Source organism: Panicum virgatum, chromosome 4N (assembly GCF_016808335.1).
Source record: "Panicum virgatum strain AP13 chromosome 4N, P.virgatum_v5, whole genome shotgun sequence".
Classification (NCBI taxonomy): Eukaryota; Viridiplantae; Streptophyta; class Magnoliopsida; order Poales; family Poaceae; genus Panicum; species Panicum virgatum.
In genome coordinates, this window is record NC_053148.1 from 16,534,582 (window position 1) to 16,553,617 (window position 19,036).

Consider the following 19,036-nt stretch of genomic DNA (forward strand, 5'->3'; position numbering starts at 1 on the left):
TGATCAAGTTATAATAAACAAAAAGAACAACATTCTATAATTTCTATATCAAACATAAATACAATCCAATAAGTAATGATCATAATTCATAATCTCGATCTTCCATACTTTTCACGGAACTCTACATCTACGTTAAAATTAAAGTAATCCATTCTATAATCACTACAGGACGGCATTTCAGCAGCCAAATTAAAGAGGTCCACATGGTTTGTGAGTATGAGGCATGAAATAACCATTAACATGAGGCATTTGACTTGTTGCGTACTTAGGGATGCAAGTTAGATAATTTTTAGGTTATTGAGTCGATCTAAAAAGTTGATAAAATAAACTAAAATAACATTATGCATAAATAATTTGGAAAGAGAAATAAACTAGAATGACATGTCATCATAATTAATTAGCTAACCCAAAAAACACCATTGGGACCCACTTACATACTTATGCGTACTTGCTTAATAAACCTGCAAGTTAACGACACCAACTACCTAGCTACCTTAGGCCCCATTTGGACCGGGACCTAAACTTTAGCTCTCTTATTTGGTGCTAATTGCTAAGCAAATAGCACACATAAAAGCTAATTGATACTTCCTCCATTCTAAATTATTATAGATCATTTTGGCAAATCTAGATATATAGTTTTTATTATGTATCTAAACATAACATTATTTAGATGCATAGCAAAAGCTTTGTATCTAGATTTATCAAAACAACCAATAAGACTAGAGTCCATTAGCCCTAATTAACCCATGTTTAGTCCATTAAGGGCTAAATTTTAGCCCCTCTATAAAGCTCATCCAAACAGGACCTAGTCTACACGTCTCTAGCAAGTAAATGGCTTGAGTTGGTTTGCATACCTATTCATAGGGCGCCAACAACACAAATCAAGCGTTCAAAACGAAAACCCCAACACGAATCAACCATTATTGCAGCGATCGAGAGCTGTTTGATCACGAAGGGATGCTGCCACAAATCAGAAACAGCATCTGAGCTCCAGACGCTACGGTTCTAATGCAAAAACTGTCAAAAGTTTGGCTACAATACCCTGGAGTATTTCGCACTTAAAAACCACTGCAGAATAGTGACCATCATGTGTTCGTTCGTTAGTTTTCACATAAATTTAAGCACTATGACCAAATGACCTCAATTGACCTGCTGTCCCGAGGCCCTTCCAGTTGGGAAGTACAACTCACCTTCGACTCAGCTGTGGGAGAATTCGCTGTACGACAATGACCATTCTGCGTTTCATTTGCTGTTTTGTCCACCTTCCGTATAACAAAGTAATACAACCAAATGACCTCAGTTGACTAATTGGTGAACGGCCAACGGTGCTTAACCCTTTTCTCAACACAATACGACCACCAAGGTAGAAGGTTAGTATTTTACACACCTGCCATTTTAGTGACGGCCAGGAAATGTTCTACTGAATCACTGGTAGCCCAGAAGACCAGCACTCAAAACGCATATAGTGAAATCTATTAATTGTTTTACTTCTGCTTTGAAATTCCAGCACAATTCTTCTGGGACTATTTTCCCGTCATCCTTGCGTCGACTGTGCTTCTTTCAAGAGGTCATCCAGGCATCTAGCCAGACAGCGGAGAACTTCAAAATTTCTGCATTGGGAGTGTTCAATACTTCAATATCAGATTATCAGGCGTCTAAGATAAAAAAAGATTCTGCAAGTGAATTTATGCATGGCCTTGAAAAAAAAAGGAGCATCAAATCTTTAGTGCACAAGGATTGCCTTTGTTCAACTGGCGACAAAGCAACCACCACTAAATGGAGAGAAAGCTGTGGTTTCCGAAGATGCCTCAAGTTAAACTGCTCTTCAGAATATTGCAAATAATTGGTGGATAATGATATCCCAGAATGCCTGGTTACAAATGTTTCAGTTCACTTGGTCAAATGATGAAAGAAATGATTTTTGTAAGTATAAGCACTGAAAACACTGAAATAGAATGAATGAAAAATCGAGAGAAGAGAAAAAAGTGCAAGACTTCACATATTGTTGAATGAAGAAAATGATTGCAGAAGTTTCCATGTACAACTATATCCAATTGTAAATTTCGAATTGTTCAATGGTGACACAGGACTACTGCTAAACTCCTACATCAGAAAATAAATGGCATTTGAAGACATGTATTGGATACTGGATTATTTGGCCAGAACTAGAATCATAATGCAGACTGGTACAAATCATAGACTTTCCATTTTCTTACATTTGATATATATACAGCTGGTAATCCCTAAAGATGCATCCGACTGAGGAAATCCGACAGCCTGGAAGACAAACATGAAGGTGAGAAAGGGTATGTTAAGGGCAAAGAAACTTGATAGAGAACACATACCTGATATTTTTTGCAATTACTGTACTTCCATCATCAGCATCAAGATGCCGCAGTACGACCTCTTCCAAGCGTCCATCCCTATAGGCATGCTGCGAAACACGCAGGCTACAAGAGTGAGTTCAACAACAACAACAAGCTTTTTTCCCCAAGCAAATTGGGGTAGGCTGAGATGAAACCCGAAAGAAATAAGTTCAAGGTTCAGGCACATTGATAGTTAGTCTTCAAGCGCTCCTATCCAAAGCTATCTCTTTAGAAATATTACAATCCTTAAGATCTCTCTTAACCGACTCATCCCACGTCAGTTTAGGTCTACCTCTACCCCTCTTTACATTATCGACCCGCTCAAGAACCCCATTACGCACCGGCGCCTTAGGAGGCCTTCGTTGGACATGTCCAAACCATCTCAGCCGATGCTGGGTAAGTTTCTCCTCAATTGGTGCCACCCGGACCCTATCCCGAATAACTTCGTTCCGGACTCTATCCCTCCTTGTGTGCCCGCAAAACCACCGCAACATCCGCATCTCTGCTACACTCAGTTGCTGGACATGTCACCTTTTTGTAGGCCAACATTCAGCACCGTATAACATTGCCGGACGAATTGCTGTCCTATAGAATTTGCCTTTTAGCGTTTGCGGCACCCTCTTGTCACAAATAATGCCAGAAGCTTGCCGCCATTTCAACCAACCAGCTGAAATTCTATGGCTAGCATCTTCATCAATGTCGTCATCCTTTTGTAGCACCGATCCTAAATACCGAAAAGTATCCTTCTAGACCACCACTTGCCCATCTAGACTAACGTCTCCCCCCTCATGCCTAGTCGCGCTGAAATCGCACATCATGTACTCGGTTTTGGTCCTACTAAGTCTGAACTCTTTCGACTCTAACGTGCGTCTCCACAGCTCTAACTTCCTATTAACCCCTACCCTACTCTCGTCAACTAGCACCACATCATCAGTAAAGAGCATACACCAAGGGATCTCACCTTGTATATCCCTTGTGACCTCATCCATCACTAAAGCAAATAAATAAGGGCTCAATGCTGACCCCTGGTGTAGGCCTATGTTAATAGGAAAGTCAGTGGTGTTGCCATCACATGTTCGGACAAACGTCATCACATCTTTGTACATATCCTTAATGAGGGTAATATACTTAGTTGGGACTTTGTGCTTCTCCAAGGCCCACCACATGACATTTCTCGGTACTTTGTCATATGCCTTCTCAAGGTCAATGAAGACCATGTGCAAGTCCTTCTTCTGCTCCCTATATCTCTCCATCAATTGTCGTATTAAGAAAATCGCCTCCATGGTTGACTTCCAGACATGAACCCAAATTGATTTTGGGTCACACTTGTCACTCTTCTTAGGCGATGCTCGATAACCCTCTCCCAAAGCTTAATCGTATGGCTCATCAGCTTAATCCCACGGTAGTTAGTACAACTTTGAACATCGCCGTTGTTTTTGAAGATAGGTACTAATATACTTCTCCTCCATTCTTCCGGCATCTTGTTTGACTGAAAAATGAGATTAAAAAGTTTAGTTAACCATACTATTGCTCTATCTCCTAGGCATCTCCACACCTCAATGGGGATACCATCAGGGCACATCGCTTTACCTCCCTTCATCCTCTTCAAAGCCTCCCCGTTCTCTACCTCTTGAATTCTCCTCACAAAATGTCTGTTGCCTGTTGGTATCGTCAAAAGAGTCATCTAACTCAAGGGTAGAGCCCTCACTCTCCCCATTAAACAACTTGTCGAAGTACTCTCTCCATCTATCTATGATCTCCTCATCCTTCACTAGCGGTCGATCTGTCCCATCCTTAATGCATTTGATTTGGTTGATGTCCCTTGTCTTCCGCTCGCGGATCCTAGCCATCCTATAAATGTCCTTCTCCCCTTCTTTCGTGCCTAGCCGCTGATACAGGTCATCATACGCCTTACTCTTTGCTACACTCATAGCTCGCTTTGCAACCCTCTTCGCTAATTTATAGCCCTCGATGTTGGCTGCACTTGTCAAGATGGAGGCGCTTGAAACACTCCTTCTCCTTAATAGCCCTTTGCACCTCGTCGTTCCACCACCAGGTGTCTTTCCCCTCCTGTTTGTCTCCCCTACTCACGCCAAACACCTCTGAGGCCACCTTCCGAACACATATTGTCATCTTTAGCCACATGTCATCTGCGTCTTCTCCTTCCCAAGGCCCCTCACCTAGCATCCTTTTCTTAAACGCTTGTGCCACTTCCCCTCTAAGCTTCCACCACTTTGTTCTCGCAATCTTGGCACGTTTGTCCCGGTGGACACATACCCGAAGACGAAAGTCCGCCACCACAAGCTTGTGTTGAGGGACAACACACTCCCCAGGTATCACCTTACAATCTAAGCAATCACGTCTATCCTCCATCCTAGCAAGGATAAAGTCAATCTGGCTCGAGTGTTGTCCACTACGAAACGTCACAAGATGGGATTCCCTCTTCTTAAACACGGTATTCGCTATCAACAAGTCGTAGGCTAACGCGAAGTTCAACACATCCTCCTCTCTTGACTCCTGCTACCATATCCAAAACCCCCGTGCACTCGCTCGAACCCTACATTAGTCGCACCCACATGGCCGTTGAGATCTCCTCCTATGAAGAGTTTCTCGCTGGTAGGCACGGTACTAACCATGCTATCTAGATCTTCCCAGAACTGCATCTTGGTGCTCTCACTAAGGCCTACCTGAGGGGTATAGGCACTGATCACATTCAAAACCGAATCTCCAACTACCAACCGGATTAGGATAATCCGGTCGCCTTGCCTTCTAACCTCTACGACTCCATCCTTAAGGCTCCTATCAATCAAAATGCCTACACCATTCCTACCCGGAGTTACTCCCGTGTACCAAAGCTTGAAGCCAATATCCTCAACCTCCTTTGCCTTCTGGCCCTTCCATTTAGTCTCCTGAACGCATAGAATATTTACACGCCTCCTAAATGCTGCATCAATTAGCTCTCGCAACTTACCCGTTAGGGACCCTACGTTCCAGCTACCTATACGAATCCTAGTTGGCTCGGCTAGCTTCCTTACCCTTCGCACCCGTCGAGGGAAGTGCGAAGACCCTTACTCATTTTTCACTACACCCGGGCGTAGATGTAGCGCGTCATTCAGGTGACTACCCGACCCTTGCTCACTTATCATCGTACCCAGGTCACGATACGACGCGCCCTTGGGGGGATGGCGACCCGGCCCTTGCCCATTTATCACCACACCCGGGTTCCGATGTAGCGCGTCGCTAAGAGGGTTACGCCCCAACGAGTTTAGGTAACAACAAGAGTGAGTTCAACATTGAATGAAAATGAAAGCCTACTGAGCAGGTAACATTAAAGTTTACCAACACATTACCAAGGTGAGTCAAACAGGGAAATGATAAAAAAGAATTCAAGTTTCCTGCACCTTAATAATAGTTTACAGTAGCCGGCTATAGCCTCTGGTATAGCAGATTGAGGAGAATGCAGCTATTTGTTCTCATGTGCAACTTAGCAGCTATTAGTGGCTATGGCTCCATTTAGCCAGCTATTAGCCTTTTCAGGAGGCCAAACGCTAAATGTCTTATTCAGTGATTTAAAACTTAAAACAGCTACCCAGAAAATCTATCAGTGAGCACACACAATGTTGTAACTGAACAAGACTAATTGGATGATATAAATGAATCTTTATCCGCTAACAAATTTTCACCACTCCATGTAAGAGAACTTTTTATATTGCCAGTATGCATGAACCATTTTTAAGACTAACATCGTGGAAAGTATCATGACGCAAAAGTCATATAACTCAAATATCTCACAGAAATGATGATGATGAACAGATAAATTAAGCCACAATTTGCCTCACTGTTGCCAGATCCATCCACTGATATACTACAATACATGTATATTGAAAAACCTTTCTTCAGTCAATATTATAGGTAATGCATTTTATTTGGACAAGTCACTGTGATTTAAGCCACTCTTAAAAATGTCATAGAGTTGACTAAATTCATTTGAACCTATGCATACCACTAGAAATAAAAACTGAAAGACTCAGCTAGTTTAAGGATTTGAGGATAATCTGAGCTCACAGTACTACATAGATCACAAAATATTAAAACTGCTCAGAAATCAAAGCAAACATGAACGTTGGGAAGCAGTTCCAGCTAGAGTTATAATCATTACTAGATTAGGTACCACACATAGATTGCAAAGAATCTGTCTGATAGGCTGGTACTGGGCTCTAAAACACTCTTCATGAGAGCAATTCCAGTGCTTCACCCCCCTTAAAGTGCTCCGACATTCCACCCAGAAAAAAACAACCAAAAATTGCATCGAAAATTCAACCAAGAAATGGATGCATAGATGAAACAATGATCTATGTTCATGCAAAATTCGGGGTTGCACAAAATTTTGTGCAAGGAGAGAAGAATGACAAATCGGCATATGAATAGGTGCAGGCTATGGATCCATATGAATAGTACACCCAACCCAATTGATATACCGATTTTATCCTTTTTGTTTCTCCTTGCATGGAATTTTGTTCAATCCCAAATTTTGCACATCATCTATGCATTAACTTTTTTGGTTGAATTTTTTATGTACTTTTGTGTGTGTTTTATGGAGTACAGGAGCATCTCAAGGGGGGTGAAGAACTAAAATTTCCCTTGTCCTATCCGGTTAGCCAAAAAGAAATTGGGTTTATACTTTATAGATCTCAGAGTACACCAGCTGCATTGAAATATTCATAGCATGTGAAAGATCCCTTACCCTGTAGAAACAACTTGTACCGAAGGGGCATGAGCCAGTCCCAAAATCGAAGTACTTGCAATCTATAGACCTGCAACATTATATTCTACATTAGATACTATGAAATTATAGATAAGTAATAAGATGAACTGGTATTCACCATAAATTGCTTCTCATGAAACATATGTTTGATTCCATCTTCTAGTATGTTACTAATATCGCACTCAACTGAGTTAAGGTGTGAATGCTTGAAATATTTGAAACATTCTAAATTTGATTTTAATATACAACACAAATAAAATTAGGGGCGTTTCAAAAAAGTAACTACAGATGGGAAACATAAATCTTACTTGAGCTTGGATTTGTAGCTTTCAATGATCTCCTCCTTCTCTTCCTTCGAGAAGTACCAAAGAACACTTGGAATGACATAGTACGAAAGTTTGCGACATATTGGACATGCCCTTAGTGCTGAATTCACATCCATACCAGATGCAGGAGAATTGCTACGCCAATTTCTAATGCATGCGATACAGAAAGGATGATCACATTCAGATAATAGTCCAAACTTTCTTTCAGCAGCAGTAGGCTTTGATAGCACACAATCCAAACAGACACTGCATTCTATCTCTTGGCTGCGTTTCAGAGATTCAAGGCGTTTGTGGTTTTTCTCACATAACTTGATATGCTCCTCCCTCTCATCAGGACGATAAGGATGCAAGCACATTTTTCCACAGGTACTGCAAATATCTCCATGCATTTGAGGGCACCCTTCCCCATAAGGACAATTGCCAGCAGCAGCAAAAGAACAAATAGGCAGATCAGCAGGTTTCAATGATGTCTGGTTTTGCAAAGTTTGGTTAGAGGACCAGTCAATTCCATCCTCGGAAACAACGTGTTGAAAATCATTTCTCCATGCAGGCTTACTGGCAGAATGTGCCGGCACATCTACAGATATCTGATTTCTTTGATTCTTTGAATCTGTTTGGTGTCCCGTGCGAGGAGGATGACCAGAACTTGAAAGTTGAAGATAAGTAGATGAGGGTCTTGCAGTACTTGACGATGGTGATGGCAGAGGCACTGTAGGGTTACGAGAAACTTTGACATGGTCATATCTGCAACGGCTACCATATGAGCATGCACCTTTCTGGTAGAATGTGCAAACCTGAGTAGGAAACTATCACAGTAAGAAACCCCAACAGATGTGCACTGCAACTCCAGATTTAAGACTTAAATGCATGTAATAATTATCAATACATTACATTATTCGCTTGATCTTTCCAGTCATGGGAGAACTCACAATACTCTCCTTTCAAGCAAGCTCCATGCATGAAGAACTTGCAAAGAACCCTGGAACAGTGAGCAAATTATCTAAATTCTTGGTTTCATCTCTAACAGAATAATTTTACTGAGACCAGTGTCAAAATACTGTTTATCATCAAGTAATTAAGATGAAAATATAAGTCTATCAAATTCATACTTAAACAATTTGAGAAAATAATCTGTCTGTATCAAGGATTCATACTTAGACAATTTGAGAATCTGAAGAAATGTACAGATGTGTTTGGTTCACACCCTGGGCTAGCCTTACCAACATTAGGTCATGTCTTGGAAATTTGGCTACCATTGGACAACTACAATATTTGCCACATCTATTCCTTTCTTGCCAACTCGTGCACAGATTTGAGAGTGCAAAACAATTTCAATCAAAATTGTGTTACTTTTGCTAGTGGAAAGAAAGGATTATGGATAACTGCCCTTGAACCTCAAAAAAAAATACAAAATAGATTTACCAAAACAGTCATAAACTGAACAACTTCAATTTCCCAATTCCAGTCATGCACCAGTTTTGGTCATGACCGAATACTGGGAAGGTGAAATATTCTATATTTTCTTTTAGCACCTCAGTCCTCATATATTTACGATTCTTTTCTATGGATAACAGAAATAAGCTATTGCTATGCCAGGACAAGAGAAGTAGTTTCCAGATAGTACTCTTACAAACTAGATACAGAGTATCAATGCATGGCACAGGATTAAATTATTATCAAAGCAAAAATGTCCAACTTATACAAACAGAATGCTGGTTCCAACATAATTTTGTTTTTACTGTTATTTCTCTTGCTAACCGCTTTAAGAAGATTTTTAGAAAATGAGCACTTCCATTGTTTCATCAGATACATAAACAATTGCAAATTTGTTTTGTTTCGAATACAGCCATACTAGCCAAATTCTTAGTTATCATTGGGAGCATAGTTCTTAAGGCGGTAAGGCGAGTTGCGGCGTTCACCCACCTTCCGGACGCCTAGGCGAAGTCTAGGCGACACCTAGGCGAGGCAAGGCGACGCCTTATGACTGTCCAGAAACAGCAGGAAGGATAGAAGAAAGAGGAAAAAGAAAAAGGAAAGAAGGGAAAGGAGAAGGAGACTGGCCTAGCCCACGAAGAGGCCCATATCTTACCCCTCCTTAGGCAGCACAGGCCCAGGTAGCAACCACCCTCAACCCCTCTGCGCCCTCTTCTTCACAGCAGCAGCGCCGCCGCTCTCTCTCGCATCTCTCTCTCGCAGCTCTTCCCGTCGCTCTTTCTCGCATCTCTCTCGCAGCAGTTGCGCCGCCGCTCCAATCTCTCGCCTTCCTCCAAGCATCTGCCTCTTCCCCCTCTTACCCGGCCCTTGGATGGGTCCCTACTGCCACTCCCCTTCTGAATCGACCGCCGCCGCCGCCACCGGTCCCCTTCCAAACCAGCCGCCGCCGCCGCTCACCAGAAGGAGGTCCGCACCTCTCTGCACTAGTCACCGCCGACCGAGCTGCCAAGAGATGGTGAGGCAGCCGCTTCTTGACCTGCTGCTCCCCTCCCGTTCTTCTCCTCTTCCTCCATTCATCCCTGGCTATTTCTCCTTGATTTTGGCAAGGCGGCGGCGGACGCCCAGACTTTTTTTTCCGCCCGGACGACTAGGCGACGCCTAGGCGACGCCTTTAAAACCATGATTGGGAGAACCAAATACCTCGCCCCACGTGTCGCTTATCCGTTATAGAACAAAACAAACAACGTGCGCACCATAATTAATGTAAAACGGTGCATGGAACTATCAGCACCCAGCACCAACATCAGTGCTTGATTCACAAACAAAAAGTGATCGCAACAAAAGCTGAAACAAATACAGAGGTGCCTTTCCTATTAAGGCAATCATCAGCGCATAAAGCCCAGACCAATGGGCGCACAACTAAAGTTCCGCAACAATTCGACCTAGATCGAATTCCTGTTTGATTCAGAAAGCTCAGGAGTCTCCAAGTGTTAAAGTGCCTCATTGCACCAAGCCTACGTCACTCAGGTACCTCCGTACCTACCTCTGCGCCTACTACCAAAAGACCTAGCAGCGGATCAGCTAGAGCTGCCCTCCAACTCAATCCCAAATCAAAATTCCGAAATCCTAACTAGACACGTATTTTCATCAGCTCCGACATCCAACCCTACGTCCAGACGGAAGCCCAATCCGCCTCAATCCAGCTCTCACCAATCACCACCGACGCGACTTCACCGCACGCAAACATCAATCGAGTCTTGACTCGTGCGCAACTGAGAAAGAGGGTCGAATTCAAACCGAGACGAAAGAGCAAATCACCTATGGGTCGACATGGCGGGGCCGAGCCGGGCCGAATGGATCAGATCAACACGGGTCCTCGCGGCGCAGCCCGCCGAGGAGAGTAACAGGGGAAGAACCTAGGGCTTCTCCGCCGATCAAATCCTTCACCGCCGCGTCGCCAAGGGCTAGGGCTTGCTTGAACCGGTGGCGCCTTCCTCGCCCTCGTCGCGTCGCCGGTTTTGGGGGGCTTGGCTTTGCGGGGGTATCGCATCCGGGAATGATTCCGGGAAACAGGACGACAGGATATGATGGTTTTGCCCCTAGGGTGGTAGAAAGAGGAGGATTGGAGGAACGGGCACAAGCGTCATTTGGATGAGCGGTTTTTGGAAAGAGGTTTGACTCGTTTAGAATATCTTTGACCAAGTTTAGCTGGGCTTGTCGACATGCTTCACGCGTATTATGTGCATGGTTTTGAAATAGGCATACGAGAAACTTGGATGATTAGTTTGGGAAAGAATTTGACTTGTTTAGACTCTTCGATTAAACTTAGCTTGTCCTTAGATTACATCTCGTACTGTTGTGTGCATGGTTGATAAAAATATTTATACTAAAATTGTATAAAAGAAGATAAATCTTGAGAGCCATTTTGTGGAAACAATATGTATTGTTTGAATCCTATAAAACTCTTATGGTCCTATTTACCTTTAGAATAGAAGAATAGCCCCTTCAAATTGGAACCATATGAAGTGACCGATTTGGAACAATTGAGTTCACAAAACTTTGAAGGAAAATAAATATAAAGATGAACAAGTTCTTCATTTTTTAATCTTTTGCATCCAAGATTTGACATAGTTGTTTCTAGAGATTGCTCATGGCTTACTCAAAAGGACTCCCAATCGAGGTTCGATTGGCGATGAAGCTGAGTTGAATTTTGTATTGCTTCATACTTTTTTGCGCATGTGATTAATGAGGAAATGCATGCTATGCTACAACAGAAGCATGTATTCATCGCCCTCTGTGATTGGAATTCATCCGATCATAGAGTCAAGCCCCCCCCACCTTCTCCTGCCTCCCCTGGCTCCGACTCCGGCGCCGTCTCCGACCACCTCCCCCCTTCCCCACCTTCTTCTTGCCCTCGCCATCGGCACCGCCCATCGGATTTCGGTCTCGTCCGGCCGGCAGCGCTCCCGCACCGCCTTGCCTCCGTCGCTGGTCGAACTGCCACCACCGCCGGGCCTCTGCATCCGCTGACCTCCTCCTCTAGGGTCAATGGCCATTGGAGCCCTGAAAACCCGAAACTCTTGAGTTCCGACACCTCGACCACCCCCCGGCTGCCTCCAGCCGCTCCCCCCACCTCCCACCCTCCACCCCACCCCACCCCACCCCTCCCCTCCCTTTAGCTCATTGGCAGCTGCTCCACCCACTTCCCTCCCACTCTCCTAGCTCGCCGGCAGCCGCTCCCCCTTATACGACAGCTTGCTTGCCACCCGCGCGCGAGAGGAATAGATTTCCCCTGCTACAACCGCCTATATTCTATCCTTTTATAGTTGATGCATGTTAGCCACTGAATTTTAAATCAAATCCACACTATTAATTCTAGTTTGTGGTCTTAAACCCACATCATTCCAATTCCTTCGTTCTCCTAGTCTCGTGTTTCAAAATGGTTTGTGGTCTTAATTTACCTATCATACTAGACTCCAATTGGAATTATTAGATGCTGATGAACATTAAACATTACACAATAATCAACAGACCAATTACAAAATTTACATCCTATAATTCTGAATTTCTGATGATACATGTTGAGAATCAATGCAACACAGGCATGTGACAAGGTCAACTCATACACATTCCCGTGAACCGTCTAATTGATGATGCCTAAAATCAAACATGTGCAGTCAGCTTATACACATAGCGTTACAGCGCTTTATCAGTCTATACTATCAGCAATACAATCTACAGTAGCATACAGAGCCTATAACCTGAACATCTAAGAAGCAGAACCTTTCGTTTGCTCAATTTCCAATGCTTGCTCTGCCACCATGATACATGAATCCATCTCCAAACTTGTGGCTTCGCTGTTTTCTCTTGGTGAAGGCGCTCTCGGCAAGGATAGTATATCAGGGCTGCATTGTATGTCAGGCTGGATTCCTACTTGATCGATTTCATGCAGTGCTGGAGAGAGATACTTCGCAACCGTGATAAACAGAGCAGAACCATCATCCAACTCAGTGACGCTCTGCGCAATAGTACACGATTGTGAAGCATACCAAATTCAAACATTTTACAATAAAGAATTGAGCACAAGTGTATTGTGAAGTTGGGCTTGCCTGAATTTTTCCTTTACCAAAGGTTCTGTGGCCGACCAGAATAGCTCGCCCATTGTCATGTAATGCCCCTGCCAAGATTTCACTCGCACTTGCACTTCCTTCATTGACCTATGTTTATGTGCATGAACAAAGACCAGGCATCAAGTAAATAAGAGCAAATACTTCCACCTATTTAACAAATGGAAGTCACCACAGAAACAAATGCAGTCTAATATTCCAGTATGGAATGAAAAATATCTGGTATGTTGTGTTTTATCCTTGAGAAAAAATAACATGTCAAACAACACACTGAAGGTCCGCTGGCAAACAGATTATGATTTTGGAAGCATTTAAACAACATAAGTTGTTATATCTCATCTTGAACCAAAAATCATATTTTAGTTTCTAGGTCTGAGTTTATTAAAAAAATATTTTCAAGCCAAGGATAATTTTGCCAAGAGTGAGAAATAGGGTTTGGTACCGTGATGGTTTTATAAGAAACCCAGAGCAAGTAAAGAATGTGAACCATATGATCATCCTTCCAAGGGTAAACTAATTAAATCCATGGTTAGCATGGCAGTGTATTGGTTCTTGGCAAAATCTGCCGATGTAGAACAGAAAAGAAACACAGTCCAAGGTGCACTGAATGTAGAACTCACAAGCACTACAAGAGGGTCATGTGTTAATGAATGCCCTTGGATCATATTTATCGGTAGCACATTTCCCTCACGATCAATAGTGTTGACGAGAGTTTCATCTCCATCCAACCAAATTTGAGCCACATCGAGACCAGCTTTTACTAATCCACCCTATTGAAAACAGCAAGATTAATATAAGAAAAACATTAACCGTTGAACTTCTGAAGAGGAACTGTGACAAAAATAGACTGACCGGGTTATTCCGCAGGTCTAGAATATATGACTCGACACCCTCATCCTCCATCCTTTTTACAGCATTTTCCATTTCAGCTGCAGCAGTCTGATTTAAAAGAAAAGGGCATCATATGAATGGTCTAAAAACATCATATAGGAAGCATTTCAGGATATAACTGAAAAATAAAATAAGAACATATTAGGTTTACAATAAAACAAGTTCAGGGGTTTTCCAAACTCTTTTTTATCATTGAACAATAAATAAAGTATTCTGAATTGGAAAGTGTGAGTTCTTGTAAAATATAATGTAAGATTAATTACAGTTTTCAAAATGACTTGGCAGATTGGCACCACCTCAAAATGTTTACACTCCTTCAATATACTTATTTCACCGGGAATTGTGAAGAATTTGAGTTAATAACTCCATTGAGAAAAATAGCTTAACTCTGTTTATAGATAACTTCAGTTTTAGGTGCAAACATGAAAAGCAAAAATAGGAAGATGTATATTATTTACCTGAGAAAAGGAAGCTAGTCTAACATACCCAGTCTTGCACTCATGGCCATCGTCAGACCTATGAGAGATAATTGTAGTTGATAGAGGTGAAAGGTTGATGATTTCACGAGACAGCTGGACCTTTGGAAAGAAAAGGTAGCAGAAGGGATTAGGAAACACCCATTCAGTCTTATTATGAAAATAGTTCTCTTGTGGCTAATGTAATTTCAACAGATTTGCACATGACTTTGGTTAGCATCATATGCACAATGCACATCTCTGATAGAATTGAAGTAGATCATACCTTAGAAATACAAAAATAAAAATTTGCTTAGGCATTTAAAGTTGTTCAGACAGTAAGTTAGGCATTACCTCTTTTTGCCTATTCCTGCCACCCCTATCATTGTCAGTTCCCTGGAGACATGATTATGCATCAGTCAGAAAACAAATACACTAAGACATGGAAAAGAAGCTTTCACACCTAACTTAACAAGTGCATAAAAGCAATATGGGATGATGATGATGATGATGATGATGATGATGATGATGATGATGATGATGATGATGATGATGATGATGATAATGATAATAGAAGCCTAGCATGTTAGAGAGTTTCAGTGAGAATACACTTTTTTTTTCGAATGCGCAGGAGATGGATACACTGTTTTACAGTGCTAGATCAAAATAATGGGCATTCTATTGTTAGTATTTAAAGCTGAAGTATGCTTTTGTACCCAGAAAAGAGTGTTGAATGAAAATAAGAATAATTAGAAAAATGAAGATCAAGATAAGGAAATACATCTAATAGTTTCACTTTCACTGTTGTTCCTACACGGCCTCTAAGCCTCTGAGCCGCAGCCTCTCCATCCATTCCAGAAACACTTTTCCCTACAGAATGAGGAAATATCACCATCACCATAACAAGTTGGTTGCACAATGTCAGGGAAAAATAGATAATGCATAGTCGATATAGCATCAATATCAAATTTGGCTCTTAATTGTGTCAAGCGATCCATATCAAACAATTACTAACAATTTATGCCATCTGTGACAATTGTTAACCAACAAAAGTATCTCGACAATAAGGCTAATTATCTATCATTCCATCACCTGTAATGATTTCTCATCTGTGTTTAGAATTTAGATAAAGGACAATTTTTCTGACCTCTTGCATCATCCAATGCATAGGGTCATGGAATGATTTCTCTTTTCTCACAGTATTAAGATCATCCAATGCATATGGTCATGTAATGATTTCTCTTTTCTCATAGTATTAAGGTTCATTCTTTTACACTCGTCATAATTCAATGCTGACAAAAGCTCAAAAAAATAATGCTTAAGTCAAAACTGATGTTTCATGGATATGTAATAACTTGAAGGAAAAACTGGAAAAACTACAAGCATACCAAAGGAAAAACTGTATTTATACATGATAATTGCCAAAGGAAAAACTGTATAAAAAACTCGACCTGCGAGGGGCAAGCCGCCCCCGGGCATTAATGTAAGAAGAAGACCTCTCACGCAGGCCGAGAAAACCCCTGAACCCCTGCCCCACCCTTACACAGGGGCGCTATAACCCATACCGTAACCCGTGTGAGAGCGGGCCGGGGTGAGCCGGGACCTATTTCCATGTGCTTTGGCGTGTAGGCAAGCGAAGGGATTTTTTTAACCTCAGCCTGAAATTCGCTCCCACCGGGAGTCGAACCCAGGACATGAGGAGTGCTACTGAGGCCACCTAACCAATCCGGCTATAATGAAGCGTGCCTTTGTGTAATAACTAGAACAGATTAACAGTAGCTCTAAAAAAGAACAGATTAACAGTAGAAAAACTGAAAAAGGTAAAATACCATCTATCTCAACTAGCTCATCGCCTTCATGTATGCCTGCTCGATCTGCTGGGCCCCCCTGAATGCAGTCCATAACAAGCTGGAACAGATCTGGGATTTAGAAATTGGAATACTCCCTTATTATGTCCTCTTTATAAGAGGATGAACAAAGACAAACTTACCAAGCGTCCAGAGCTTGGCTCCCTGTTTATGAACACCCCAACCCCTTGCACATTTCCATCGCTTCCTATTCTGAAACTCTGATACTCCTGCATATGAACAAACATGTATAGAGTTGGCACAATTCACATCAGGTTTGTGCAGGTCAGATAGTCGCTATTGTTGACATTTGACAGTTTCAATCCGTGCATACCATCGGGCTGATGATCCTTGTAAATGGGTCTCCAAGCGTGGAAAGCATCCCACTGATTTTACTGTAGGCCGCGTCAGCCGATTTCAGTGGAAACATTTCTACCATGGTTTGCTGCAGTTTCTGATCCCAATCTACACAGTCAGCAAAATAAGTACACTGAAAATAACATGTCCTACTTTTGTCTTCGGGCGGTGAATGTTTCCAAGTACTATTCATTCTGCCTTTTCATTGTTGGTAATGCACACTCCGCATAATGACTGTGCCAACCAAACACTTGCAATCTCACTTCACTTCTACGAAAATTATCAATTGAAAACACTGAAACAGCACCATTTCGCAAAATTGGGGGGCTATACCTTGATGGTTGAAGGTGGGATCCACGAAGGTCTCGCGGATCAGACCCCACGCCTCCACCAGCGTCCTCTGCACCCGGTTCACCTGCCAACAGCCCAAACAAACAAAATCACCATAAAAAATCCTTCTTTCTTGAAAACACTCTCAGCCGCCGTCCATTGGCACTGGAGTCTGAAGGAACTCGGAGCCCGACCCACCTGGCGCGCCTTTGCGACGGGGAACGCGACGGTGAGCGACTCGGCCCGGGCAGGCGGCGTCGGCAGCGGGGACACGTCACCGGCGAACCCGGTCAGCGACACCACGGCGGCAGCGGCGAGGCCCGCCGCCGCCTGCCGCACCGCCCGGCCGCCGTGCCCCGTCCCAGAAGCGCCCCGGACTGCCACCGGCTCCGGCGGCGGAGGCTGCTCTCGCCTCGCCGACCGCACCCGAAGCCTCGCCCTCCCCGCAAGAACGGCCGGCCGCGGCGGGGCCTTCCGGACCCGGCCGGGCAGCGTTCGCGGGGCGAGCGTGGCGGCGAGGGAGCACTCCACCATTTCCATGGACGCGACGCCGGCGGCAACGACTGGGCGAGCTAGCTCCTCTCGGGAGCGCGCGGGGTACAGCTGCACAAGTGGACACCGGCCGGAGACGGCCACGGGGATCTCTCTGGCCGTGCCGTGCCGTCCTCAGTTGAAGACGTCCACGGGAATCTCTCTGGCTTGGTGGACGGGAGGAGATCCGTGAGGACGGATTTTCCGGCGCGTCCACGTCGCGGGCTCAGACTCGCACACGTATCTCCGGTGACCGGTCGGCGGGTCCGTCGTTTGGGTGGTGGTGCGCGCGACAGATACTGTTTGCTACTCTCTCCTGTTCGCTGGTGGTGGTCTGCTTCTGCCCGAACTGATGGACTAGGAATATTGCTGCATGAAAAAAGTGCACGTGTATCTCAAAAAAAAAAAACCGTGAGAACTTTTTTGGGCATGTCTCTGAATGGTAATCGTTATGCACATTGAGATTATTTCGAAAACTATTTGTTTTTGTTTCTGACAGCTTTGTGCTTGTTACTTGTTAGCACATCGAAAATATATTTCAACGGGAAAATTAGAAAAGGCTTAACATTTGATAAAAAAACGTTTTGATAATAATCTGGGAGAAAAAGAAGCAAAATGCACCATATGTTCATAAAACATTCACGCATTCACATATAAGTTCGTGGACTTTCAAAAGTGATCACCGAGGTCCTTCACCTTTTCAAATACACTAGTTTGCTCTATGTTCACTTGATGTCCAATCATAAAACTAGTCTCAACTTGGAACGAACAACTCCAAAAGTTGAAGATACACTTACTTTGAGGGTTCATAGACCTAGATGAGAATGATGCAACCGTTCAGGGACCTATGATATATTGACTTGAGAGAATTTTGAAGCTTTTATAAAAAAGATTAAAACTCTAGTAAGAAAAGGAATATTAGCAAGAAAATGTTTTGAGCGAAATAAGTTCCAAATTGGAGAAAAAGTTTGCAAATTAGAATTCCAATAAAATGTTCGGCAGCAGAAAATCAAAAATAAACTTATACTTTGCACCGTCACAAGCTCTTTGTTCTCCATGGCGGTGATCGCCTCCACCCTCACATTGTGCGAATTTGTTATCTACATAGACATCGAGATATGAAGGCACTATAAATGGAGGGCACGGCAGGGTAGAGAGTTCCTTAGCAAAAACAGATTGACAAGTACGTTTTTTTTCCCCCTTTGGAGACAGCTACCAAACTGAAAAGCTACAAAATTCAAACAAGATTTCAAGCCTATGACAAAATTGATCAACCCTAAAAGGAGTATAAGAATTTTTAAAGTAGAGCTAAATACACGGTTGGCATATGAATTTGGTTCTTATACTAACAATAGTCAGTGTGATTGCAGCCACCGAAGAGTTATGTCGTTCTGTTTTAATTGCTCATGAAGAAATCAAATGCGTTCCGAGCTTCACCTATTATGTGTTCTTCTTCTACTACTTGTCTTAGAGCATCTCCAACAGATCACTATTCCTAACTCTTAGAGTTAAATATGAGAGTTGGTAAAAACAGTGCTCTAGTAGACCTGCTTTACTTCTTCATTTTCCTAATAATTATTAGGTTGAACTAATAATCTAGCTATCCT

The 19,036-nt window shown here is 42.9% G+C and overlaps 2 protein-coding genes across 3 annotated transcripts; both read right to left on the reverse strand.

Annotated features, from left to right (window-relative positions):
• Window positions 1–1,054: 1,054 nt before the first annotated feature.
• Window positions 1,055–10,975, reverse strand: LOC120669884 (E3 ubiquitin-protein ligase makorin-like). Of its 2 annotated transcripts, XR_005672851.1 has the most exons (8): window positions 10,710–10,950; window positions 8,349–8,436; window positions 7,440–8,251; window positions 7,111–7,180; window positions 2,346–2,434; window positions 2,217–2,277; window positions 1,742–1,870; window positions 1,218–1,610 (listed from the first exon to the last, which is right to left on the reverse strand). XR_005672851.1 is itself a non-coding variant. In XM_039949768.1 (7 exons), the coding sequence occupies exons 1-6, from the start codon at window positions 10,721–10,723 to the stop codon at window positions 2,244–2,246; spliced, it is 1,107 nt and encodes a 368-aa protein (XP_039805702.1). In that variant the 5' UTR covers window positions 10,724–10,975; the 3' UTR covers window positions 1,055–1,610; window positions 2,217–2,243. The 2 variants fall into 2 exon arrangements, 1 of the variants encoding a protein (XP_039805702.1); XM_039949768.1 differs by lacking the exon at window positions 1,742–1,870 and having other exon boundaries at window positions 1,055–1,610; window positions 10,710–10,975.
• Window positions 10,976–12,385: 1,410 nt separating this feature from the next.
• Window positions 12,386–17,565, reverse strand: LOC120669809 (carboxyl-terminal-processing peptidase 3, chloroplastic-like). The gene is made up of 12 exons (XM_039949646.1): window positions 17,097–17,565; window positions 16,902–16,983; window positions 16,546–16,676; window positions 16,355–16,441; window positions 16,194–16,272; window positions 15,146–15,234; window positions 14,719–14,760; window positions 14,368–14,487; window positions 13,871–13,957; window positions 13,639–13,788; window positions 13,001–13,108; window positions 12,386–12,909 (listed from the first exon to the last, which is right to left on the reverse strand). The coding sequence occupies exons 1-12, from the start codon at window positions 17,436–17,438 to the stop codon at window positions 12,661–12,663; spliced, it is 1,566 nt and encodes a 521-aa protein (XP_039805580.1). The 5' UTR covers window positions 17,439–17,565; the 3' UTR covers window positions 12,386–12,660.
• Window positions 17,566–19,036: the final 1,471 nt, after the last annotated feature.